General features: G+C 43.0%; 1 protein-coding gene across 1 annotated transcript; it reads right to left on the reverse strand.

Annotated features, from left to right (window-relative positions):
- Positions 1-255: 255 nt before the first annotated feature.
- On the reverse strand, positions 256-27,052 carry SYPL1 (synaptophysin like 1). The gene is made up of 6 exons (XM_075599695.1): positions 26,868-27,052; positions 26,707-26,778; positions 11,333-11,463; positions 6,049-6,253; positions 4,097-4,285; positions 256-1,240 (listed from the first exon to the last, which is right to left on the reverse strand). Exons 1-6 carry the CDS (start codon positions 26,883-26,885, stop codon positions 1,124-1,126), a joined length of 732 nt encoding a protein of 243 aa, XP_075455810.1. The 5' UTR covers positions 26,886-27,052; the 3' UTR covers positions 256-1,123.
- Positions 27,053-27,579: the final 527 nt, after the last annotated feature.

Genomic DNA, 27,579 nt, shown 5'->3' on the forward strand with positions numbered 1-27,579 from the left:
GTTGCACTGGATTTCACTCCTGGCTCTTAAAAGAATTATATTCAAGAGCACACTCACTGGAGATCCATAACTCACACCAGGGGGCCAAGCTTTAGCACGCCTCCGCTCCCACTGATATGAATGAGAGCAAAAAAAGTGTGCTAAAGCTTAGCAGGGCTTTTGTGGATCTGGGCCCAATATGTGTCATTTGAATACTTTATATTTACAAACAAAAGGGGCATAAAGAGATATGCAAAATAACCAATAAAAAAAAAATCCCAACACAAATGTATCTTTAATATAATGCTTGCAGATACAGACTGTTTCAGAACAGTAATCCAGATATGTCAAAGAAAGAACAAAAAAAAAAAAAAAAAAGTTTACCGTCAGCCAAAAAGCAAAAATACTTGAGGGGAAAATAAAATATTTGCATCACAAAAAGATGTTCTCAAGCACAATTGTAGCAAACCCTCAAAGCAGGCGTCAAAGACAAGAAGATCAACACCACCATTAACCTCAACTTCTCCAATTAACAATTTAAACAGCTTTCTATGAAAACATTACAATTTCGAGGAAACAAACTTGGAACGTGCATAATAAAACAAAACACATTGAACATCCTCCAGACAGGTGTAGTATATTAAAAAAAAACAAAAAAAAAACAAAAAAAAAAACACAAAACATTCATTCATGTAACTAGGCTGTATAGGTTAAAGTCAATTACAAGGCATTTGTTTATAAAATGGCATTCATCCTTGAAAGCAACCCCACAATTGCAAAGTTACAGCAGTATGGTAACCAAGAATTAGTACAGTACTACATGTGCTTTAAACAAGTCAAATAGAAATACAAGTTATTGCTGAAAGAATTATCTACATTTAGATTCTAAAACTTTAGTGTTGTTTAAAGCTAATAAATTGTGATGTGTTCGCATTTTCATTCCACAATAAACCCCATTTGTTTGTAACTGGGAAAAACCTGCATCGTACATTTTTAAGGCCTATTTTCAGCAACAAACAGCAAGGATACCTTGTATCCACCGATTTATTAACATAACCAATGCCTTGCTTAGCTACATGCACTGGTGACAAAATAGTTGGCAACACAACTTAAAGAATTCTGCTTCGTTAGATTCTCTTTGACATTAAGGTTGTGGAATATTTGCAGGGTCTTCTGCCGGTGGCGAGGCATGTAGGTTGGTCTCCTTGTATATAAACCAAGCATTCCCTGCCCACAAAACCAAATTCAGGAATCCAACAACCTAGAGAAGGAAATGAGAGAAAACAAAACAAAATTAAATTAAGTAAACCCTCAGTCCTCCTCTGGGAGAACCTGCCATGCAGAGCAGCAGAAGACTTCCCTGCAGCCGGCGGCGGAGGGCGAGGAGACATCCTGGTGGCGGTGGCAGCAGAGGATGTCATTGTTGAGCCGGTAGGAGCAGCGGAACACATTCTATCACAGCCGGTGGGAGCCAGGGAACATGTAACCGGAGCAGGAGCATTACTATAGGACAGCCAGCTCCTCGAGCTGTCCAATTGTAACGCCCCTGCTCTGGTCACATGTTCCCGTCTCCCACCAGTTGTGATAGGAAGTGCTCCGCTGCTCCCACCAGGTCAAGGATTACGTCCTCTGCTGCCACCAGGATGTCAGCCGCTTCTCCCACGAGGTTGCCGCAGTCCTCACTCCGCAGCCAGTTGCAGGTAATTCAATGCTACCCGGCACAGCAACATTCTATTTTTCCCTGGTTACCAAGCAATTCAGAGGCCCCGATACAACACTAATAATATTATACAGGTAGTCCTCGTTATCCAACGTTCCACTTTACAACGAATGGCATATCCAACGCTTTACAATGCAACCCTAAGGGCTGCTTTTCGACGCCTGAATGCGTTATCCAACGCTCACCGCCACCGATTAACACGGGACTCGCTTTACAACGGTTTCACTATCCAACGCTACTTCCAGAACGGATTCCGTTGGATAACCGAGGACCGCCTGTATTCTGAAGGAGGAATACAAATAAATAAAAATACAAAGAAGTAGTGATACCCAAGTTTTTTCCCATCTTTTATTCTCTGATGAAACGTCTTATTTAGCAGTGTTTATACATTGACAGGAGTGCCCAACTCCAGTGCTCATGGGCCACCAACAGGTCAGGTTTTCAGTATATTCCTGCTTCAGCACAGGTAGCAGTCAACAGCAGCCACCTGTGCTGAAGCAGGGATATCATGACCTACTGGTGGACCTTGGGGACTGGAGTTGGCCACCCCTGCATTAAGGACTCTGCCTTGTCCATAGTAATAAACACATTAAGAAAAATGTGCATTATTGTTTTCCAGATTGCGGTCCAAGTTATGTGCTTTATTTTGAGATTTTGCTCTGGTTTAGCACCACTTATGGCTGTGGGAGGATCCAGACTTGGGACATCTATTCATTTTCTTGCTGAGCTGTAATCAGGACTAATCAAGGGCATATAAAACACACACCCCACACACCCCACCACCACCACACCAGGTTTTCGTTAAGCTATTTTTTGAGGGGTGAGGATCTAGAAGAATACAATGCATGTTAATGAAGCATTTCCTCCTCCCTTAGACAGGACCATCCTCAGCAGAAACATTCTGCAGTACGGGAGAAGAGCCAGCATTTTGCCTGTGCAAGGTGCTTCGGAGCACTGCAACATCACAATAGGAAGAGCTAAAAAGCCAAATACATTTGCCAAAGTTTAACAGTGACATGTTTCTAAACGAACGGCTAAAATAAATAATGTTTATAAAAGCCAGTTCTGTGCAAATTAATTTTTTTTAATCAACTGGATTGAACATGAACATGCCAGTCATCAATGACATTTTGGGCTAAGAATAAACAACAACCTTAAGCAAGAGTGCTTTTACTTGTTCTTGCATCACTGCACACGCTGTCTCTAGTGAGCTGTGCGACTGCAGGCTCATGACATGCTTGCACTGCAGCATTTGTCATGTGAAGACATGTTTGTTGGGTGTTGTAGACATCAGACAGTACAGACATGACATTTTTGCGTCAACTATGTATGCACACAGCTTTGATATTTTATTCTAAGTGCTTTTTGATGGTTATTTGAACCCTGGGAAAAAAAGGCCCAAAAACATAACAATATTTCCAAAAGCTTTTAAATGTGCGTGTGCAGTTCTCATAATATAGATTTTTAATACAGTGTTCGGTTTCTACCCAAATGTACAATCTCAATTTGTTTTGCTAAAGTATGCGGGTACGGGCAGAAAAAACAAATAGCTGGTGTGTGTATTTCTAATTACTTTAGTTCTTACACCCGTCCAGCCCTCAAAGAGAAAGAAAGACACGGGAATCTAAAGGCATCTACTGTACATACGATCCAAAAAGGACGTTTTGGTGCCAAGATTTTCAGGGCATCCAAGGGAGATGGGACACTCCTGCACTTAGACAACGCAACAATCTCATGGTCATGACCGGTCCCCTGATATAGGAAAAGGAAGTCATTACCCATTCTGATCACTAACCCGAGAGCGGGGATGCAATCGTGAAAACATTAAAGATTAAATTCAATGATTGACAAGGGCACCAGTGTACAAGGTGCTTGTGATGTTTACAATATACCCGCATATGGCATCCAAACGGTTACCTATTGATAATGGGTATTTATACTTTAGTCAATAAAAATACTACTTATGAGCACATTCACGTCTCAGACAGGTCCACAAACCGACCTCTCCTCATTATCTCCGCATACAAAGCGTTCACGCTGCAGCCAGGAATTCTGGGTAACATGCAAATGAGCACTCAGGGCATCACTTTGGTATAATGCATTTTACCCCAGAATCTCTGGCTGCAGTGGTAGTATTGTAGGCTGCCAGCTTTTTCTAGGGCCTCTTCCACATTTATAATCCAGATATGCATCGTCATAATCCAGATTATGTGGAAAAGTAGGTTTGTGGACCTGTCTGAAACAGGTGAATGTGCTCGTACGTTGTATTTTTGTTTGCAATACAGTGGAGGGTTGCTCACTATAACTTACAGAGTACTTTAGTGAATAACCTACCATATACAACACGAAACAGATCAAATGAAAGATAAATTGATTTAAAAAAAAAAACCCACTTACCACAGAAACATTTAGACTTCCTAAGCTGGACACACTCCCTGCATAACAGCTATAGTTTCCTGCGCACGGAAGAGCAGTCTTAATGACAAAACTTGGGTCGGTAGCTATTTTAATATCCGTCAGACCTTTAGCCCACGCCGAGGAACTGACCAGCCACATGAAAGCAAAGACGACTGTAATGATGAAGTCCTAGAAAAAAGTGAAACACAATAATACCACAGAAAATTTACATTGCGAAATACTGAAACTTCCAGTATGACTTTTCAGAAAAGGTTTATTTTTTTATTTTTATAAGTGTAGACACCATGGATTATATGCCAATGTCACTTCTTGTACTATGTTATTTGGTTTTGTAAACAGAAGAGACCACGAAAAGGCAACAAAATATTGGCTATTAATAGCATTTTATCAAAAACAATAGTGTGCCCAAAAATTAAATAAACAAAAGTAAGATTGTTTGAAGATAAATAAATTATTTTTTTAAACTTCAATGAATGTGTTGTAGAAATATACAGGCTGTCATGCTCCCCCCCCCCCCCCTCCACCTTCTGACTTCAGGGACAACAGTGCCATCTCTTGACATTAATATATACCAGTTGTCAGTGGAGCCTGCTCCCGGCTTGCTTGTCCCGTAAACCCCTAGCAAAAAGGCTGCATTGTGGCTACACACACTATTGATTGTTGCAGATTTAATAACACCCCCTCCTTGGCAAGGGCAGGAAGTTAACTCATCTAAAAGTTAGCTTTTCGGGAGAGAGAACACATTCGCCACAACGGAGGTTAAAGAGATTGATGTACAAAAATGAAAAAGGAATAGCCATCATTTGTAAAAAAAATCAATAAAAATAAAATAAATCAGTTGTACAGTAGTTCTAGTTCTTACATAGTGAAACTTCCACGAGTTCTAGATGCTGCCATGGTCAGCAACATGCATGCCAGTTATGTTTAGAACAGCGCAGGAAGAGTTAATACATGTTTTAAGACTTCTAAAGTAGAATAATAATCTGCATGCCAACTAGTATCGCAGCTCATCGTAAGTGAAGATGTTCTTAGGAGTTTTTACTTACCATTAAGAATTAAACATTTGGATGATCCATGCGGCAATAAAAGGCAAACATAACAGAACTGTTACATGGCTTTTAACTTGGAAAGCTACACAAAGTTTGTGACTCAGACGACATTTTAAAAAGATCTAAACCACAGTGAAAGCAGTAGTGCCAGAATGTAAAAAAAAATAATGTGAGATTACATTAAACAAAATACAAGAAACTGATCACATTGCCAGCAAATGGGTTATATGGTCAAAAGGATTAATTAAAATGTAAAAATAAATAGTACGGGAAAAATTAATTTACTGACTGAAGGACAGGCTTAGGATGTACAGTAAACGGGTAGTGTGTTATTGCCTGTGCTTACATGGTCTCACTTCAGCAACATTGTTAAGACCATAAAATAAATGAATCAGTGTAGTAGGGTAATCCTGTAAAGATTTTGAATTAAAAAGGTATTTGAGTGAACAATTCTCTGTTCCTATAGAAGGCCATGAAAAATAGACAAATAGTTATACATATACCACAAACGTGATGTGCAGAACATGTGATGACTAGATGTGTAAAAGCTTTGAACAGTTTAAACCATTACACATTACATTGTGGACCAACCGATGTCAAGACGGTCAATGTATATATATCAAACATTAAACCAGTCACAAAAAGTAAAATTAATTAGAAAACAAATAAAAGAAAATGTGAGTCAATCTCCAACATTCTGCTGCCCTAGTATTATAATTAAATCAAATTTGATTACACATTTACTATGCAATTGTGGTGAATTTTATGACAATAGTTAAAATTATGTTTTGATAAATAAAGATAAAAAAAAAAAACCACCTCATGTTTCAGATACCATTCAATACCATGCTTAGTTTAAAAAGAATAAAATATATTACTTACAATCAATGGGACTACTTGCGTGCCCCGATAGAAGTGCATGTACCCGAGATACAACACAAGGGCGCCAATACAGTAAAGAAAGGCAAGAACTCCAATGGATACGTAGAATTGGGCGGGGGAGGAAAAATCACCAATAAGATGCGGCGCTTCCCATGCCACTCCACAAAACATTGCATCTATTCCTTGAAATATAACAGAATTCAACCTAAACAAAATTTTTTTGAAAAAAAGTTAAATTTCTGAAGCCAAACATATAACGCAGTACAGTTCATTACACAGTGGAAGCAGCATAAACAGTGTGTGAAAATAGTTAAAATTGCTATGCTGAAGAAAAATACAAAGTGTATTCAGCTTCCCGTAAATGGTCTTTTCCTGAATGCAACTAGTAGCAGTGGACACTGGTGGGGAGAACTCCCTTCAGCGCAGTAGGACAGGAAACTCTACAGATAGTATATAAGCATCTCCCCTTAACAGCAGAAGCAGTATCAGGATTCTTCCCAAGCTAAAATATTTAACTGAAAACAATAGTAGAGGGTACACTGTACCCCCCCTCACTAGTGGAGTCCAGGAAAATAAAATTACAGTAAGCAGAATACGTTTTCTATTTTCCTGTACTCTACGTGGCAGCGGGTACCAATGGAGATATACCCAAGTAGAAATTCAGGGAGGGAAGAGAGAGACTATTTAGCAAACAATACAGAGTATTGAACAACCACTTACTCCTTGATAAAGCACAATTCGTGTGTGAAACGCGTAGGAGGCCCTACACCTCTTTTGGGTGATGCTGTTTATGCAATAAATGTATCTTTTTTTACCACCTGGCTCCCTTGGCAGTGCTCTGCTATTTTCTTGTTTCTATTTAGCAAAAATCAATCGCCTGTAGGACCTTCCTACCAAAATTTGCCCCAGCCGAGGCTTGGACCGTAATGAATCGTAATGTCCTGTTTGAACGCTGAAACAACCTTTGGAATGAAATGTGAAACAGGTCTAAATACGGTTTTATCCTGATGTAGAAACAGCTTTACACGACAAGGCCTTGAGTTCTCCAACCCTTCTTGCTGATGTAATCACTATTAAGAATACGGTCTTCCACATTAGCAACCTTAATGATATGTGTTGTAAAGATTTGAATGGATGTTCCCCCCTGGAGATTCCTAGCACCAAAGAGGTCCCATGTTGGTCCTTGGTTTATTATTTGAAGTTTGTAAAACCATGTTAAGCTTATCTGCTGCTAAAACACTTAATGCCACCAGAGCAGATAACTGGATTTCAGTGAACTTAAACTGAGGCCTCTTTCAAAACCCTCTTGAAAAATGATGAAGGATCAATGTATTCTTGATTAGCTTTGATGCACGGAAACATAACCATGTGCAATACACTGTCGACATGGATGTCTTTCTAGCCACCATTAGTGTTAGGATAGCTTTGTCCAAACAGCCTTTATTTTTCAGCGTTTGCCGGTCAAGATCCATGCCGTTAAGGCTAACCTCTTTGGATCTGCATGTCGCACTGGACCTGGTCTTAATGAACCCTTTAATGTCAGGAGTGCCAAGGCAGGTCTATCGCCATGTTTACTATATGCGCAAGCCACACTTTTTTGGCCAAAATAGAACGAGAACAAAAATAACAGACGTGGAGATGGCCAAGAACTTTTTGCAATTAGCGGGATTGACTGGAATATGTATGCCAGGCTGGACTCCCAATGAAGACTGAAAGAATCTGTCTGGCAGGCTAGGCAGTGAAGGAATCTTTAACAAAAACATTCCACTTTGTTGTTGAGGGCCGTTGGGATCTATTTGTGAATAACACCAGCGACCACCATCTGGTGAAATATCTCGCCGTCTAACTCCCATTCTGCCGGATGGATTTATATCCTGTTTAAGTAATCGGTTGTCCTGTTCTGACGACCAGGAATGTACTGTATACTGTCATGATCGAGCGTTATAAGTTTTGTACTTCTTCCTCCCTATTTCGCAGTGTATTTCAGTGAGGTTGTCAGCTCTTATTTGTACGTTCTTCTCCCTGCATTTGTGCAACCCATGCCGAACTAGCGTTATGGTAATGGTTACCCTGTCTTCTTGGAGACGGTACGTATTCTGCAGGTTGTGTGGATCTTCCCATCACTTTAGCTCCTGTTTTGTTGACCGATATAAAAAGAAATTTCTCTGGAAGGGCCTCATGTGCAATCGTGTCCACTTTACCACGCTTGGCGTTGCAGCAAATCTTCCCATTAATGCCATGCACTTGTGCCGTAGCCAGATACGCCTGCCTGAACCTTGCGGTTTTGGTTGTGATGTTTTACTCTGTCGTCAAGGAAGACTTTCCCTTGTACAGTGATTGAAAGAGATTTCCTTGGCCACCTTCATGATGAACAAAAGGTTTTCCAGGACAATAAGTTTTGTTTTTCCAGTAGGGCATTCTGAGGGGGAAAAAAAAAAAATTCACCAATTTCTTCTGTCTTGTGGAAGAAACACTTCTTCCCCCAGATACCTTAGAGATAATAGCATCAAGTTAAGGGCCAAACAAACTCTCCCCTCTAAGGGAAGAGAGCATTCATTATTTTCTGATGTGGAGTCTGCCACCCGGTGTATCAACCATAGAGCTCTACTGGCTTCCACTGACAGAGCCATGCCCCTTGCAGATAGACATACTGAGTCTATATCTAAAAAAACCCCAAAAAACAAAACAAAAACAAAAAACGCGCTTCTGCTGTAAAACTACTGCCAATTCTTTTTCCACCTGTCCACTAAAAATGTACACCCATTTTACACCTTTCTAGGGCCTCTTCCATATTTACAATCCGGATATGCATAGATCGACAGTGGACACCAGTGGTTTGCAAAATAAACATTGTATTAAACAATTCTCTTAATACACCTTCCCTTATGTGGTCCATGGTATCTTAGAAGACAGCATCATAAAACAGGTAGTGTGGATCTTTTGGCAATTCATGAAATAGCCAAATCCACCTGGGAGGTAAAAGTATGTGAAAATCCTCTTCTCTGCAAATAAATACATCAAGAATTTTCTTAGGCTGCTAAACTTCATATCTGCATGGATCAATTCAGCTTCAATCATTTACTTTACGACCGAGAGTAGGAAAAAACATCTTCCAAAACATTTATCCTTTAGTTTATATTCTCTTGGATACTTTAAATCAATTGCTTCCTTCATAGCTTTGATTAGGGGGATCTACCAGGTCCAAGTTAAAATCTGAATCTTCCACAATGGTTTCTGGTTCCGAGGAACCCCAGTATTCTCCCATCTGACAATTGTTGGACGACACCTGACTTTTGATGACAATGTCTTTCCTGCCCAGGTTTGTTTGTGACCTTGTCCTCTTGAGCGGTTGTTTATTTGCCAGCCTCCACTCGGACATGGTTTCTTTCATCCATGAAAGAAAGGTCGATGTCTTGTCATTAGGCTCCACTGCTGCTGATTTAAGGCACTCTTCACAATTTCGGTCTCAATAGCTGGCTTGTCAAGCTGAACAAACCTTAGTTTTCTTTGGAACCTTCGTGGTACAAGACCTCCGAAGGTGTTTTTGATGTCTCTTCTTCAAGTTGACTCCCAGAGGTACTGTTTTGGCAGAAAAATAGAAATCTTCAATTCCATACAATCACTAACTAGGGACTCGCCTAGATGTTTTTGACCTCTTCTTGCCAGAAACAGCTTCAATAGTCATTGTTTCTTCAATCTGGCTGCCCCTAGGTTACAGAATGGCTGAATGCACACTGATTTACCTTTTTGGTATTGCCACATTAAGTAGAGGCTGTAGGGCCCACTCAGCGCAGTTGCACTGATGTCATTGCACATTGCCGCTTTAAGGAAAGGATGAGCGCATGCTCCCAGACGATATGGGACATTAGAAAACTGACTACACATGCCAAAGTAACTCCTTTGCTTGTGTTTCAAGACGTGGTTCCATCCTGGTCGCAGGGAACTCTGGCCAGCAGACAAGCAGGCACATGATGCTGGAGCTTCAGGGGTAGAGAGAGAACCCTCTGGGAAACAGACTAGCTAGATGCAGCCCTGGTGAGTCCCACAAGACAAAAACAACATTCCTATGCTGTAGGACAGGAGAAGGCTGCTTCTGCAGGTAAGGTGCTTATATACTATTACCTGCAGAAGTTTCCTGTCCTACTGCACTGAAGGGAGGAGTTATCCCCATTGGTTCACACTACCATTAGTGGAGCCCAGGGAAATGAGATATGTATATGAATAGGCCAACATGAGTTCTTTAAAGATTTAGTTTCTACATGAACTTTCCAATCACATATCTTCAGACATGGTATTGTAACTATATGTGCAAGCTACATCTAAGAATGACTCATATCCACCTATCTTGTATATTTAGCAGGTACTGAAGCATAAATGTACAATGCTTGTAAACAGCTAACAGGCGACGGAACTTCCTTCCTAGTCATTTCTGTAACTGAACGCTTCTTTCCATCTACACATCTCTTCATGACACACGTGACCAGAGACAACATGACTTGAGACACTGTCACACCGTGCAACCAAGCCCCTTATGTAGCCATTTATCTAAATCCTCCACACATCGTAAATCACAACCCAACACTGGGAGCACTTGGATACATTATACCACGAACCAGCATCCCTATATTCAAATCAGCTAAAGTTAAAAAAATTTTTACCAATTTGTTTATGAAAAGTTTATGTTTTTGGGGCTTGCGTATTTCTAGTTCCATTTATTTGTTTAACTCTGGATAATTTTAATAACGCGAGACTCCTCCATGCTAATTAGCTGTATGACTGCAAGCATCAGGTGTAATTGAACAGCGCTGCCATTTGTCGTTAATATTTTTGCATCCAACTGAAAATATACAGATCTGTAAAACTTTTTCAACATGGGAAAAAAAAAAAAAAAGGAGGTAAAACACCAAGGTAATTGTCTTATAATATTGCTATAATTATTCTGTACACCAGGAGTGGGAAACTCCAGTCCTCCAGGGCCACCAACAGGTCAGGTTTTTAGGATATTCCTGCTTCAGATCAGGTCTTTCACTGAGCCACCTGTGCTCAAACAGGGATATCCTGAAAAACCTGACCTGTTGGTGGCCCTGGAGGACTGGAGTTGCCCCCCCCCCCCCGGTGTATAGCCTTTTTTCACCAATGATTAAGAGAGACTGATTAACATTATTCCAATGACCGTATACATACTTATGAACATACAGTATGCAAATTTACACACACAATTACAGGTGAGCAAAGTTAAGAAGCGCAGAACTATGTAAAAAATAATGTAAGAGATGATACTTGCCTAAACGGGTACATAAATGAGGCATGGCTGGTCACGTTATGAAGACCAAGAGATATATTTTTGCAGCCCACCAACACTTCAGTTTTGCCACTATAGCCTCCACAGGTGGCAAACGAGAAGATTGAGAATATCTAGATTAAAAAATAAATAAAAAAATTTAAAAAAAGGAGAGAAGAAAAGTTCACGTGAGTTAGGTTCAAGTTTAATGGCAAACTAAATAAAGCAGAATCACACCAATTAATTTGGTTTAAGGAATCTTAACAGCATGTTTAAAAGGAAACAGTCAGCTCACAATATCAGGGCATCAGAGATAAAACAAAAACACAGAACGCCCAAGTGTTTGGTAAAGTTTGGCCCACCCCTCTTCAATGTCAAAGAAGCGGAACAGGAAGATGCAGCCAGCAGAATGGTTGGATAGGCCCAGCTACTGTTCAATACAGTGACAGTCCAGACATATGAGGTGAATGCTGCACACCTAGAAAAGTATAACAATTATACAATTACCGGTGCTCCTGTGCTTGAACGAAAGCCTGTCGTCAGTCCAATGTATGTGGTAGAAGGAACACAGGGCACAACGGATTTGAGATAACTAAACTCATTTATTGAGGCAACACAACGTTTTGACCTTCGTGGTCTTTATCAAGTGACACTATGTCACTTGATAAAGACCACTAAGGTCAATACAGTGACAGCACACAAAAAAGGAGACGTCTGAAGATACTACAGCTAATACTTCTAGAGCATCATTAAATCTCTCAAAAGGGAAAAGAAATAAAGTGCAGGAGAGAGATGTTCAGGCTTGGAAGTATTCATGTGTGTGCAAGTAGATTTAATTCCACTCCCACAGAAAGTTAAGGAAACATTACAACATGTTTCTTTACATATAGATAAAAGAACTCTGCCAAATCTTCAAAACTATGTATGTGACATTGATGAGATAGTTACAAACTTCAAGAGCATAGGGTGAAACAAAACAAGTGTACGATTCATCTTCTTGCAAAAAAAATAAATACAATCTTCCAATCAATACATTTCAAAATTGATAGCATGAAATATCTAGACATCTCATCGAACTAGACCCTTCCTTAATAGAAGCTACTTGAAATGGTCTAAATTGTTCTTATAAGTATTTATCGTGTTTTGTTATCAGTTTATTAACTTCAGTACATGGCAAGTACAGATCCAAGGTGTAGTCATGACTAAATGAAACCATGGGTAGTGATATATAATGGGGTACATTGATTGGGACCTGTTTATATTTAAAGTGTAGATTATGACTTGGGAGTGGTTTTGCGCTGTCTTAAAATCATGTTAAGTACCCTTAATGGCAAACATCACGTGTTTTCTCGCTCACATCTTTAGGCGATAAAGCAGCTTGTTAGTACGCATTGTTTTTACCCCCGGTTGTTTGTACAGTAATGGTGAAGCCACCATCGGTCAAATAGAACAAACATAAGCCGATGTTCTTGAACTTCATGGTCCTGAAAAGGAAAATCTAGACCTTTATACCATGATGGAAATAAGCAAAACGGTTTTGTTAAGAGTGATGGAATCTGAGGAAGCCAAATACACCAATTGTTTACTTTTGTTTTACCTTGTACGTGGGGCTGCCTCTAAAAAGAAGCAAATAGGTAACCTGCTTCCCTCAGAGCTTTCTGCTGTAAGAACAATATGTTTAAGGCAAGTCGGCAATTGTAAAAATGAATTCATTATTCACATTGGTTTTAAATGGGGCAGCACCTCTAAAACAGATCAGGTATTTTGTCATGCTATAATCAAGACAATTAGAACATTTCAAAATGTAAATTATCTATAGAAGTCAGACTACCTAAACCATATGTTTAGTTTAAATATGCTACTCTGTGTTAAAGATCTTTCTTATGCTTTTATCCAAAAGCTTATTTACATGCTTAAGTCAAAAATAAATTATATCATTTTTGAAAAAGTTATAGGTAAAACTTATTGATCCTCCAATTTTTTTCCATAAATTATTTCATGCCAAAGCACTTTACAGGAGCTTAGACATCATTGGTGAATTACAATTGGTCATTTCATCTTAAAGTCGAGTCTAGGTTGGGCTAACACCCACTTTTTGCACTGAACATTGCGTAAATAAAAAATGATCTACAGAACGCTGTGGATTCCCAAGTTAAGGAAATCTATACTGCCTGAATAACCTGGTTCAATAAATATTAAAAATAATTCATTATCTGTAGTAATTGACATATCTTTAACTGCTCATATGACCCCATTATCTGTGCCTCTGAAAGAGCAAACTATAGGAAAACCTGTGTAATGGGGTTCATAAGTCAATAAATCATAAGAAGTCTACAAAAGACGACCAGGCTTGATTAGTTTGTGATTTTGTTTTAAACCTCCTCTTCTGGTTAGTTAATTCCATTCACAAAGACTTTGTAACAAATCAAAATTGAGAAGAAAATGAAGGAACACTTCCAAAACAAGGAAAACATACAGAACATAAGAATAACTGATAGTATACCGCTCGCCAGATAGCAAATAATGTAGCCGATGCAAAGGGATGGTACTGGCATAGCAAGTAAATAGGAAGACAAAAGAGAGGTCTCCCACAGATCCCTTTTACCACTGCACAGACAGGCTAATAAATTTAGTAGCAAGGATATAGTGCTCCTTGATATAGATCAGAATAGACTGTAGGGGAGACCCTGGTAACCGCACCCAGTACTAGGAGTGAACAATTACCTAAAACGGTCTAATAGGCAAAACAATAAACTTTTATTAAACATATATAATTACATTACAACGACGCAAAATCAGTAGGTAGTAAAAACATCTAAAACTCAGGTATGGGTGTATACAGGAGGTGAAATGGTAGATATATAACAATAAATCTAGTTCTTAAGTAGAACCCTCCTGATATGCTGCTCAAAATGTAGGGGAGGTATATGAGGGGGATAAGGATGCCTAGTAGTATAAGTGTAGCAGATAATCCTATCAAATACAATGGCAGTATCCCCCACCTAGATCAGAGGGGAGGGTGTAGTGTTGGTGTGTATATACTCACACATATAATAATACCAGAGTAAAGTATCTCAGCATGCATCAATAATTCAGTGAAAATGGAAGTATAGTAATTAGTATGGTTGCGTGTGGTAGTGTACTTATAATAATATCGCCACCATATGGGTCATAAGCAGCCCACACTGTTAATCCCACAACTTCCAGCAGTTGCTTGTGCACATCACAGCCAAACTGAATCGCTGAGTGTAACTCAAACTCCGGTAAACACTCGCTCCATCCCTCCCCAGTAACGGAGCAGTCTCGCCCGTAACCTCCGACGTCAACGCGATGACGTCATCCCGACGTACGTTACGCGCTCGGGGGCTGGCGCTTTCTCAAGGTAGGAGAACATACAGAACACCCAGATATCACAGGGAACAACTGGAATGATTTACTTGTTTAGTGGCATGCCACTTTATTTCACTTGACAAAGACCCAAGGGTCGAAACGTTGTGCTTTTGGCTTTAATAAATTAGATTAACTAAATCCGGAAGTGCCTCGAATTGCTTCTCTCTACTATAGTCTTTGGATTTACTGCAGCTATCCCTTCAAACACAGGAGCACGGTAACTGTATTGCGATTATCATTTTATTTTTGGTGAGCAGCATATGTCTCTACTTTTTTTATTTATTAAGTAATATAACAGACATATCCATAAGTCAAGTCTGAGTCACCCAGTAAAGTAACTTGAGTACCCAGCTTTTTGCAGGACCGAGACACCTTTTCAATTGAAATGCATAATTAAGCAATAGAAAAAATAAAATAACATTTTTTTTAATTGAGTAAACGGTTATATGAAGATTATGCCTACTTTTATATCATGTTTTTCAACCACAGAACAAAACTACCATTTTGAAATACATTTTAGGGCATTTTTTTACCTAGCAATGCAACTTCAAACGTGACCGATTAGCAGCACTCAAAGCCGCTTCCCTATTGAAGAAATACCACAGTAAGGGGATGTGGTACAGATTAAAAGTGTAAAATAAGGACAGGTCAAGTTGAAGCTTGGTAATAAAAGTCTGACCCATATAATGGCTTAGTTTCATAGAAACATGTTCATAAGTACGGAATAAAACTGCGTGTACATGGATTAGAGATCACTCAGTGTCCAACCTCTCTTTTGCAATAAAGATGCCTGCTAAGCAGGCCTCAATGCATAAACCAAAAGGGGAGGCGCAACAGATGTTGCGCGTTCCTACGGGATCACTGCAACTGCCATGTAAAAAAATAAATAAACGTCAAGTGCAAATGCACCTTAAACAATGCACCATGAGAAACAGGGGAGCAGTGGATGGAGGGTGGAGCAGGCGAGGGAGGGGCGGAACAAGGTTTCCTGAGGCCGAAAACACGGAACAGCTACCACCCAGTTCAAAACTCTGTTATAATTAGAATAAAACGTTGTGCAGGTTTGTGCTTTAAGCTCAAAATGAGGTCGCCCTGAAAGACTAGTTTCATATTGGTTTCAACAATAACAAAACATATACAGGCCATACTGGGACTCACAAAGGCAGCAAATGGAAAAAGCCCAATGAAACCCAGCTGAAGGATCCAAAAGGACATACCTTACTTTGACAAGGGAAAGGTAACGTGTTAAGCTGCAGACAAAAGAAATAACCAGTTCCGGATACCGGTTAGACACTTCTCCGAAGCTTTTCCCCCTCCCCCCCAAACTTCAAACACAATTGTTAAGATTTAAAGCAGCGTTTCCCAAATGGTACCAAAATTGCAGCGGGCCACGGCACCAAAATTGCCGGGACGCAGCGAGGCTGGCCGCGCGGTGTCTCCCGTCCGTCGTCCCCCCCTCCCCCCGCTCAAGTTAAAAAAAAAATGGCGGTGATTCCCCCCGCGGTCCCGCGCGCTTGCGCAGGACAAGCAGGGCCTGCTCCCTTCCTCCCCACCGCTCCCAACGTGGGATGGAGGAGGAAGTACCAGCTCTCTGCGGCCCGCACGTTACATGGGACAGGGTGGAAGTACAAGCTCCTACTGCGGCCCGCTTCCCCCTGCGGCCAACTTCCCGAGCTCACCTCCCATGGCACCCCCTCCCGAGCCCCCAAGCCCACCTCCCGTCCCGGGCAGCAGGGGATATCGGGGACAGCAGGGGAAAGCGTCCGGCGGCAAGGTAAGTCACCCCACCCAGTCACTGCCACCCACCCAAGTGTCCCTGGGCCCCCTCCCACCCACCCAAGTGTCCCTGGGCCCCCTCCCACCCACGTGTCCCTGGGCCCCCTCCCACCCACGTGTCCCTGGGCCCCCTCCCACCCACGTGTCCCTGGGCCCCCTCCCACCCACGTGTCCCTGGGCCCCCTCCCACCCACGTGTCCCTGGGCAACCCCACCCACCCACCCAAGTGTCCCTGGGCAACCCCACCCACCCACCCAAGTGTCCCTGGGCAACCCCACCCACCCGTGTCCCTGGGCCCCCTCCCACCCACCCAAGTGTCCCTGGGCCCCCTCCCACCCACGTGTCCCTGGGCCCCCTCCCACCCACGTGTCCCTGGGCCCCCTCCCACCCACGTGTCCCTGGGCAACCCCACCCACCCGTGTCCCTGGGCCCCCTCCCACCCACCCAAGTGTCCCTGGGCTAAAAGTGTCCCTGGGCCCCCTCCCACCCACCCAAGTGTCCCTGGGCTAAAAGTGTCCCTGGGCCCCCTCCCAACCACCCAAGTGTCCCTGGGCCCCCTCCCAACCACCCAAGTGTCCCTGGGCCCCCTCCCACCCACGTGTCCTTGGGCCCCCTCCCACCCACGTGTCCCTGGGCAACCCCACCCACCCACGTGTCCCTGGGCAACCCCACCCACCCACGTGTCCCTGGGCAACCCCACCCACCCACCCAAGTGTCCCTGGGCAACCCCACCCACCCACCCAAGTGTCCCTGGGCAACCCCACCCACCCGTGTCCCTGGGCCCCCTCCCACCCACCCAAGTGTCCCTGGGCTAAAAGTGTCCCTGGGCCCCCTCCCACCCACCCATGTGTCCCTGGGCTAAAAGTGTCCCTGGGCCCCCTCCCAACCACCCAAGTGTCCCTGGGCCCCCTCCCAACCACCCAAGTGTCCCTGGGCCCCCTCCCACCCACGTGTCCCTGGGCCCCCTCCCACCCACGTGTCCCTGGGCAACCCCACCCACCCACCCAAGTGTCCCTGGGCAACCCCACCCACCCGTGTCCCTGGGCCCCCTCCCACCCACCCAAGTGTCCCTGGGCTAAAAGTGTCCCTGGGCCCCCTCCCACCCACCCAAGTGTCCCTGGGCTAAAAGTGTCCCTGGGCCCCCTCCCAACCACCCAAGTGTCCCTGGGCCCCCTCCCAACCACCCAAGTGTCCCTGGGCCCCCACCCACTCACCCAAGTGTCCCTGGGCCCCCAATCCCACCCACCCAAGTGTCCCTGGGCCCCCAATCCCACCCACCCAAGTGTCCCTGGGCCCCCAATCCCACCCACCCAAGTGTCCCTGGGCCCCCAATCCCACCCACCCAAGTGTCCCTGGGCCCCCAATCCCACCCACCCAAGTGTCCCTGGGCCCCCAATCCCACCCACCCAAGTGTCCCTGGGCCCCCAATCCCACCCACCCAAGTGTCCCTGGGCCCCCAATCCCACCCACCCAAGTGTCCCTGGGCCCCCAATCCCACCCACCCAAGTGTCCCTGGGCCCCCAATCCCACCCACCCAAGTGTCCCTGGGCCCCCAGTGGCTGTGTGTGTATCAGTGGCTGTGTGTGTGTGTGTGTATCAGTGGCTGTGTGTGTGTGTGTATCAGTGGCTGTGTGTGTGTGTGTATCAGTGGCTGTGTGTGTGTGTGTATCAGTGGCTGTGTGTGTGTGTGTATCAGTGGCTGTGTGTGTGTGTGTGTGTGTATCAGTGGCTGTGTGTGTGTGTGTGTATCAGTGGCTGTGTGTGTGTGTGTGTGTGTGTGTGTATCAGTGGCTGTGTGTGTGTGTATCAGTGGCTGTGTGTGTGTGTGTGTATCAGTGGCTGTGTGTATCAGTGGCTGTGTGTATCAGTGGCTGTGTGTGTGTGTGTGTGTGTGTGTGTGTGTGTGTGTGTGTGTGTGTGTGTGTGTATATCAGTGGCTGTGTGTGTGTCTGTGCAGACACTATAGGCGATAACATTTTTAGTGGGTCACGAAAAAGAAGTTAAAAAATAACCGGGTCACGGAAAAAAAAGTTTGGGAAACCCTGATTTAAAGTATTCAGTCTTGCTTTGGTTGGTCCTGCTGAAGGCATTAGTAGAGTAAACTGTCCCAGATAGATTGCCTTGCAATAAAATGGACAGATCTACAAGAAAGGAGAAGCGATGGCAAAAGCAAAGTGGCTGCACCACAGGAAATCTGGCCAAAAGAAAATAATTCCAGCAAACACTCCTAACGTAGCCCTTGTTAGAGGTCAAGTTCCGCTTACTGAGATCACCTTTCGTTATGTCCTTTTTAACCCGCATAATGGTATTTTTATTGTAACTATGTCATGTAGCACTTTACTCTAAATGGGACTCAAAGCGCTTCACAATTACAATATGCAGCGCTGTACATGGAATTACACAAGCACAGGCCCCGATACGACAAGCTTTTAATCTATGTTTGGTGTCTGAAGGACAGGGATATAGGAGAAAAGGGTTTCACTATCTTACTGTAGTGTTCTTTTCCTGAGTAACGTTCCATGGCAGTGCGCACCAAAGGGTTAAGTCTTAGCTAGAAAGTGGGACTTAACCTTTTGGTGCCCACTGCCAAGGATATGCCCAGAGAGAGAGACAAAAAATAAATAAAACGTGCCTTGCTCAAGGGCCAAAGGAGTCAGCACTGGGATTTGAACCAGGCTCCCCTGAATTGAAGAATTCTGTGTCATTGTTTTCAGAGTTTGTACCATTACTCACTGAAACTCTAGAAATACTTTTAATAGGGAATTCCTAAATTCTCTAAAAACTGCACATGTCAACTAGGATTCAACAAATGTGCCTCTGCGCTGTGTCCCATTTTGTTTCCGGTAAAGAGTTGGAAGGGAATGTATACAGCAAGCTTTAGATCAGAGGTGGGCAACCTATTTTTCATGTAGCCACAGGTGTGGCGAATGAGAAGTAAAAATCGCCACACCATGGAAAAATTGAGAAATTATGTTGCACAATCGAACATTTAAAACAACACACACTGTTTGTCTGCTTCCCTCACCTCAGCAATATCACCTGCTGCTGCTGCTTCCCTCACCTCAGCACTATCACCTGCTGCTGCGTCACTCACCTCAGCACTATTACTGCTGCCGCTTCACTTCGTTGACTTATTCAGAAAGCGGAAACCAGCACACGCCGTCAGGAAAAAGTTTATTTTACTGTGGGAGCTGGCAAACTCAAATTTGCCACACTTTCATGGCCAATTCGCCACTTGTGGCGATTAGCGACAGGGTTGCCCACCTCGGCTTTAGATGATTCATTGAAGAGTAGATGCTGTAAAAGGAGTCTTCCCCTTGAAGAGTTCAGCTCCATTTAAATGAATGGGGATAAAGTCTCCCCCGGAACGGGGAAAACAGCTTTATTGCATAATGAATGTGGGTTCTACTGTAGACATCTCAAGGCGCCTATTTTATTGGAATCCCTATAGCATTATTTGCACCGATATGGCACCTTAAACAGTTTGTAACAAAAGCAGTACTGTTTTTAGTACCTAGGCTTTCAAGACCAACACACACACACACACACACACACACACGAGAGAATCTAGTACATGGTTGATAGATTTCTCTTGATTGCAACTCCATATGCTACCACAACTGCTTGTTAACTGTAATAAACACTGCTATGCAACATTCTCTGTTGCAAAGATAGTTCTCATTGTTAGCATTATGTAATCTCTGGTTTAAATCAAACTATCCATGCAAAATTATAGTCTTAGTTCGCCTAAGCAATGTGACAAAACGTGTGGGTGTTAACGAGGGAATAATAAATTACATCTGAGACCGTGTAATGTTAAAGTTAGTCAAGCATAAAATGCCAATTTTGCAAAAATGACAAACTTAAAGCGTGACCAAGCTCTGTTATACCTGTACTTGTTACTTTCAGGAGTACAGACATTCTCCGTTCAGTAGACACACAACGGGTTTGTTGTATTCTCTTTAAATCCTATTTGCCTAGTTCTGCAGTGAGCAAAAGTGTCATGGCTTTATAAAACATACTAAACAAATCTCCTGTTCCATCAACAATTTATTTTAACTACAATGTACAGGCAGCAGGAGTAATGCTGTGCCAAAATGATTGTGTGCATAGTATGCAAAGTTCCTGAGTAATGCTGTGCCAAAATGATTGTGTGCATAGTATGCAAAGTTCCTGAAGTTTTACCACATCCAAAATACAAGGGGCCCTATGTTCTGAGTGCTAGTTAGCAAATGTAAAAACGAAGCATGCTCCTACACACTTTACAGGATTCATTTTAAAGCGGCAGCGCACAATACAGTGCATACTGATGTGGCTATAATTGTGGGGCCTGCAGCCTATTGGTTATCTTTGACTTGCCCCCTCCTTCATTCCTCAACTCTCACCAAGTGCTGCCGTATCCACCTCAGAAATATCACTATGATAAGCACTTCTCACTCATGATGCAACTAAAACCCCAATTTCCAGTCATCTTGTCCCTCCTTGCCTATTGCAACCTTCTAGCTGGCATTCACCTTGTCCGCTGGTCACTATGCCATTCAAAATGCTGCTGCCAGACTCATCTACCTCATTCACCGCTCCACTTGTGCTGCACTACGATGCAAATCCCTACACTGGCTTTGCATATCCTCTAGACAGCTGTGCGGCTAGATCATAGTTCTCTAGATTGTAAGCTCCCAGGAGCAGGGCCCTCTTTCTGTATCTGTTTGCACTTTTTTGTCCTTATTTAGTATTTTATTCTGTTTATGTAATATGCATAAATCTGTACCCCCATTGTACCACACTGCAGAATAGGTTGGCGCTTTACAAATTAACAAGAATATATTACCTCTTACAAAAAAGGCTCACCAAATACAAATGTCAATCATTTTTCAAAGCTGTGTATTTGAACACACCTGGTCTCAATTTTACAATAACCACCTTTTACAAGGAGAGCCAGTACCCTTTACAAATGTTACATAAAATGTATTATGCCCCAGTTTTTACCATTATACAAATTGGTGCATAACTGTAGAGCAGAGGGTTGGGCTAATGAAACTAGCAAATTATGAAACAGTTTAGTTATTGGAGAAATGGCAGACACAAGCCGTCTCTTTATTACAAATCCAGTATATCTTGGACTGATAATCCAGCTTTCAACCAAATGCCAATCGAAGGTATTTCCAGTGCTTTGCTGGCCCCCTTTAACAACAAAGAGGTTAAGAGACAAAGAGCACAAGACTTCTATAAACCATCAACACACATCCATTTTATTAAAACCATGTGTAATCTCCGTCAACCATTAGTCACACCCACAAGCAATTGTGAGAACCAACAACCTGGAAGATTAGACCTCCAGGTCTCAAAATAACAATTGGCTGCACAGAAAGAAAAGGGTGTGAACTGTGACTTCTCAAAAAGTATTCCCAGTATGTTTACCCCATCAGTTCCAGAAGTACCAGCCATGATTTCATAGGTTGCAGCAGCCTTTGATGCACTGTATTATGAAAAAACTAAATCTGGAACTAATGAAACTATTACAGTAGGTCATATTCAAAAGGTAAAACTAGATTGTATGATGTGTAGTTATGGGGCATGAGTCCCAAATACAGTGCTCAATCTAAGTCAGAACTAGAACATATCATAAAGTCCATGAACTTATGGGAAGTCAGCCTTTTTGCATAGTAAGATATTGGACCCAGTGCTTGATAAATGCATCCACAATGATGTTATCATTTGAACAAATAAGTAAGGGTTAACATACCGTTGGTTTGTAGGATTGTGCCATACATGACCCTTTTGCTGCTTGCACTGTTACCGGTCATCAAGTCTCAAAGAGACATGCAATACTCACATAGGACTGCTTCCCTGGGTGCGTGCATCCACGCTCAGTGTACAAATGGTAGTAGAGGAGATCCAAGGATTCCAGCGGTGCACAGCTCGTAGAAATGGGAGACAAGCAAGGTGTTTAAAAATAAATTTTTATTGAGACAACATGGTATGGGGGACACGCTCTGACGCGTTTCAGACTAGCATAGTCCTTAATCATAGAGCTCTATGATTAAGGACTATGCTAGTCCGAAACGCGTCAGAGCGTGTCCCCCATACCATGTTGTCTCAATAAAAAATTATTTTTAAACAACACCTTGCTGGTCTCCCATTTCTACGAGCTGTGCACCGCTGGAATCCTTGGATCTCCTCTACTACCATAGATTGTATGATGCCTTGTTGCCCACGAGAGCTGCTTTCTCGTGGAGTGTAACCAATAGTTCAAACACCATTTTTGGACCGCTGGGTATCAATCTTCAGGCACGTAAGTATATTGGAACCTTCAACTGCTATTTTACATTAAAATGTCCATGTAAATAAGTATAGACAATAAGAAAATGAATCCCTAATAAACGCACTCAGTGCTATGAAATTTTATATTTAAAATTAAAACAATTTTATTGATAAACTAAAAATAAGATAAATTGGTATATTAAATCTATGGCCATTAATTATTAAACTTAGAGATACAAAGTTAAATAAATGATATATATATATTATATATGAGAGAGAGACTGCCTAGCTTCTGTTTAGATATTGAATTGCAGATAGTAATATATTACGCATTAGTAACACCCCCCCCCCCCCCATTAATGTAGTTGGTTTATATTAAAAGCCACAGTGGGGATATACAGTGTCAAACCCCACACTCACTATTTGAGAGTGGAGCACAAAAATCCCCTTTAAAGTGGTCAGATAATGAAAAATATAATCCCAATGGGGATACAGACTGGCAGATAATACATCAATTATTTACATTGAAGCTTTTAAATAAGTTTAAAAAAGGAATAAAACTCATAAGGTAACGATGCTCAGATGGAAGAGGGTTACAGGTAATATCATTTGTCTGGTAGGGGTTGGAATGGTGGGTATATTTTGGTTAGTAGTGGCTACAATTGATTATGTCACTAAATTCATTGAAACCTATGGAGTCCACATAACTCACCTCCCTAACGCCCCTATTTACAAGTACCTGTTAAACCCTCATGGACCGACAGCCCCGGGACACAAGATCAACAAATTTATCCCCACGTAGAAGCAACAGAAGGCTGCTATGCAGATATAAATGTAAACCAATACATAACACCCTTATAAAGAGTAGGTACACAAATTGTGCTCTTATCCTAGGGACACGCTCGATGGGCGTATCCAGTTACAGCCCGTGTAAGCTCTTGATACAAATTGTATCTGTGTGAGATGGAACAGCGTTGTCACATTTGTTAAAGATGTAATCACGTTGTTCATTCCTGCTAGCATGCCTCAAGACATTTAGTGTGTATAACGGAACGATATCACCTTCAGTGTAACCGTGTCGCTCCAATATTGCAGCAATTCAGTGCATAGTTCAAGCTGTCGCACCCATCAAAGTGTGAGTATCGTGACGTCAGCGCGCACCACCGACTTACATTTCGCGTACACGCGCTTTTTCTTAGGTGGGAACCGCCCAGTCAGCGCTGAGTGGATTTATACACTTTGCATCTCCAAACTAACAAGGTAACCATTAAAGATTAACCCTGTTAAGTACTGATTTGGGGTCTGGCTTGTGAGGACTACAAATAATGTTAGTAGATAGCACACTAGTGAGAGATAGATATATCTTTCGAGATACACTGATCTCTTCTTCTTGGTACCATCGCTGGAAGAAGAGATCAGTGTATCTCGAAAGCTCGCACAAATAAAAGCATTTAGTTAGCCACAGAAAGGTATCGTCTATTCGTTTTTGATTATTATTATCGGCTAACATGGTACAGATCTCTACACATACCTATATATATCTACACACATTTTTTTTGCCAAAGTACATCTTGTATATGCAAAGTAGTGTGGTGCATCTTTTGCCAGCACCTAGTTTGCAAGTGCAATTGTTTATCTAAGAAAAAAGAACAAACCCATAAAAGGAAATAGGTTAGAATGTTTTTAGTACCAATTAAAAGTTGTTTTTCTGGCAAAATACTCAAAATTGCACATAAATGTATTACTGCACAAATACCTGGACTGGCATAAAGAGACCAGTTTATGATAAAGTTATGGGAGTACCTTACATTATCACAAAACCTACATTTATTCCAGTCATTAACACACATTCCCAGATAGCTCAAACTCCTACATCCACCACATCACGAATGTATATTTATGCCAAAATGAGTGCTACTGAGCGTGGCAAATGTATACAACAGAAGACAGGGGGTGCCCAATGCTACATCAAATTGACAAAACATATGGTAATAAGTTTAAATACTTGAATAATAATAGTAATTACTTGTTTTTTTAGTTAAACCCTTTGGCCAAAACGTCGTAAGCCTGCATACCAACGTCAAGGTAAACCAAAAATGCAGGCCCTAACACTAGAACTGTGAACCCTTCCTGTTACCTCTGTATGAGGGGAAGGAACTGCAGTGAGCCCTGTCCATTCAGCAAGTTGCCAGAACTTCCCAAGTTAAAAACAGGAAGGGTTCACAGTTTGTGTTAGGACCTGCATTTTTGGTTTACCTTGACGTTGGTATGCAGGCTGACGACGCTTTGGCCAAAGGGTTTAACTAAAAAAAACAAGTAATTACTATTATTATTCAAGTATTTAAACTTTATACTCATTACCATATATGTTTTGTCAATTTGATGTAGCATTGGGCACCCCTGTCTTCTGTTGTATTTATTCCAGTCATGTCTACACGTAAATAAAAATAAACAGATGCCCCTCTAAAATGTACATATCCAGGTAAAATATAAACAAAAAAAATAAAAAAAAGGTGCAGCACAATTTAGTGACTTATACAGGAGTTACAAAAAGCAAGGGCTTTCAGCAATATAACCTCATCTACTATTGTAATGCTCATTTCACAATTCAAATATGTTTAAATGTTATGGTTATGCTAATTTGACTGTTAAACTCCGCTATTTAACACAGAATGAGGGCAGAGACTAAATGGACAGTCAACCTTTTCACTGCAAGGGCTGAAAATGCTTTAGCTGACACAGATAGGAACTTCATCACCCGGAGAAATGCCTCACACGGGTTAGGCCCGTTTCTTTAAGAGCCTGGAGGAGACGGTTTAATGAACAAACAGCTGTGAGTAGAAGATCTCAAGGACCTTCCCACCTCGTGATCCTTTAGTTGCAGCTCCACCCAGACTTGGCAAATCATAAGCGGCAGCCAGCGCCCTTCCCAGATATAGCAGAGCAGTGATAAAAGACCCTGAGTTAGAAGGCATTTCAGCAGTTTGATTAATGGATTAACTACTGCCACACACTATGCCAACTGCGGGAAGTCTTAGGCTGCGCTTATAGTGCCGGCGACACGACGGTCGCTGTAAAAATCAAATTGAAGTGACTTCCAGCGATCGCGACCAATCTGCCGCTCCTACTATAAGGGCACGCGACAGCTTCAATACATTTGTTTTGAAGCGACGTCGCGTCGCCGGGCACTATAAGCGCAGCCTTATAACTCCGCTGTTTACATAACGTAATGCCATATTCATTAAAGGGTGCCAAGCTTCAGCACGCCTTGACTCCCATTCAAGTCAAATGGAGTGGAGACGTGCTACATTTTAGCACCCTTTAGTGAATCAGGGCCTTATATGGGCAGCAAATGCTATGTACAAATATTTGAATCCGATTCCCCTTTGAACTTCTGTCAAACCAAACGCAGCGCTAAAAAATAAATAAATAAAAAATGGGTGCATAAAGTCATCAGTATTGGAATGTCATCAGGCATGCACAGATCAGACACATATGACCCGGGGGTTATGTGTGCAGCACCTACACCCCATTCCTCCAGTTCAGCAGGCGTTACACAGCTAACATACCCGAGCAGCAACCTGGAGCCGCCTGCATTGAGATACAACAGGTCACCTATTTAAACGTGTGTCTTCCTTTCCTAGAACCCTTTCGGGGGGGGGGAACCTGTGCCGGTCTGTCCCAGAACACACCCGTCCCGGTATAGACCACAGGCGAGGAACAGGTTGCAGGCACGTGTCTCCTTCCTATTAGGCTGGAAGGGCTGGTGTCAGCCTGATGAAGCCTTTGAAAAGCCCCGCTATTAACCCTTGCAGTGCCTGACGGATCTAATACAGGAAACACACAGAAGTACCGCCAAGCACAGCCCTCCTATTAACCCCATGCAGGCCCTTGGATCCCTATGCCGGGCTATCACAGGCCCAGCGTGTCCTCTCTCCTCTGCTACTCACCCATTCTAGCACCTTGATGAAGCCCAGGGGCTCCTTGAGCGGGCCGAGGTTTATCTGAAGGCCGGACATTTTCTGCAATGAGACACAGAGGAGGGTGAGGGGGGCAGGGGGTGTGTGAGACACGGCGCTCAGGGCAGCTCTGCGGCCTCCTCCTTCACTACCTGAGTCAGGCTGTTCATTTCCTGCGTCAGCGCCGCCCCGGGGGGAGGGATGCGGCCTCCTCTCCTCCTACCGCTAGGACTAGCTCATGCACAAGACACGCCTCCCTCTGTCCTAGCAGCAGGATTTATAGACCTCAAACCTGTTATTCCGCTCTTGTATCAATCCCTCTCCACATGCAGCACTTTACTCTCCCTCGCTCCCTCACTCCTTCCCTCTCTCCCTCACTCCTTCCAGTTCTCTCTCCTTCCCCCTCTCTCTCTCCTTCCCCCCCTCTCCTTCCCCACTCTCTCTCTCTCCTTCCCCACTCTCTCTCTCCTTCCCCCCCTCTCTCTCTCCTTCCCCCCTCTCTCCTTCCCCACTCTCTCTCTCTCCTTCCCCACTCTCTCTCTCCTTCCCCACTCTCTCCCCCCTCTCTCTCCTCCCCCCCTCTCTCCTTCCCCCCCTCTCTCTCCTCCCCCCCTCTCTCTCCTCCCCCCCTCTCTCTCTCCTCCCCCCCTCTCTCTCTCCTTCCCCCCCTCTCTCCTTCCCCCCCTCTCTCTCTCCTTTCCCCCCTCTCTCTCTCCTTCCCCCCCTCTCTCTCTCCTTCCCCCCCCTCTCTCTCTCCTTCCCCCCCTCTCTCGCCTTCCCCCCCCTCTCTCTCTCCTTCCCCCCCCTCTCTCTCTCCTTCCCCCCCCTCTCTCTCTCCTTCCCCCCCCTCTCTCTCTCCTTCCC

The sequence above is a fragment of the Ascaphus truei genome, chromosome 5 (assembly GCF_040206685.1).
Source record: "Ascaphus truei isolate aAscTru1 chromosome 5, aAscTru1.hap1, whole genome shotgun sequence".
Taxonomy (NCBI): Eukaryota; Metazoa; Chordata; class Amphibia; order Anura; family Ascaphidae; genus Ascaphus; species Ascaphus truei.

Coding starts and splice junctions, on each gene's coding strand:
- SYPL1 (XM_075599695.1), bottom strand. Junction 6,254..11,332: donor TCATTTATGTACCCGTTTAG/GCAAGTATCATC, acceptor AATTTTGTTTAG/GTTGAATTCTGTTATATTTC. Junction 4,286..6,048: donor CGCAAGTAGTCCCATTGATT/GTAAGTAATATA, acceptor ACTTTTTTCTAG/GACTTCATCATTACAGTCGT.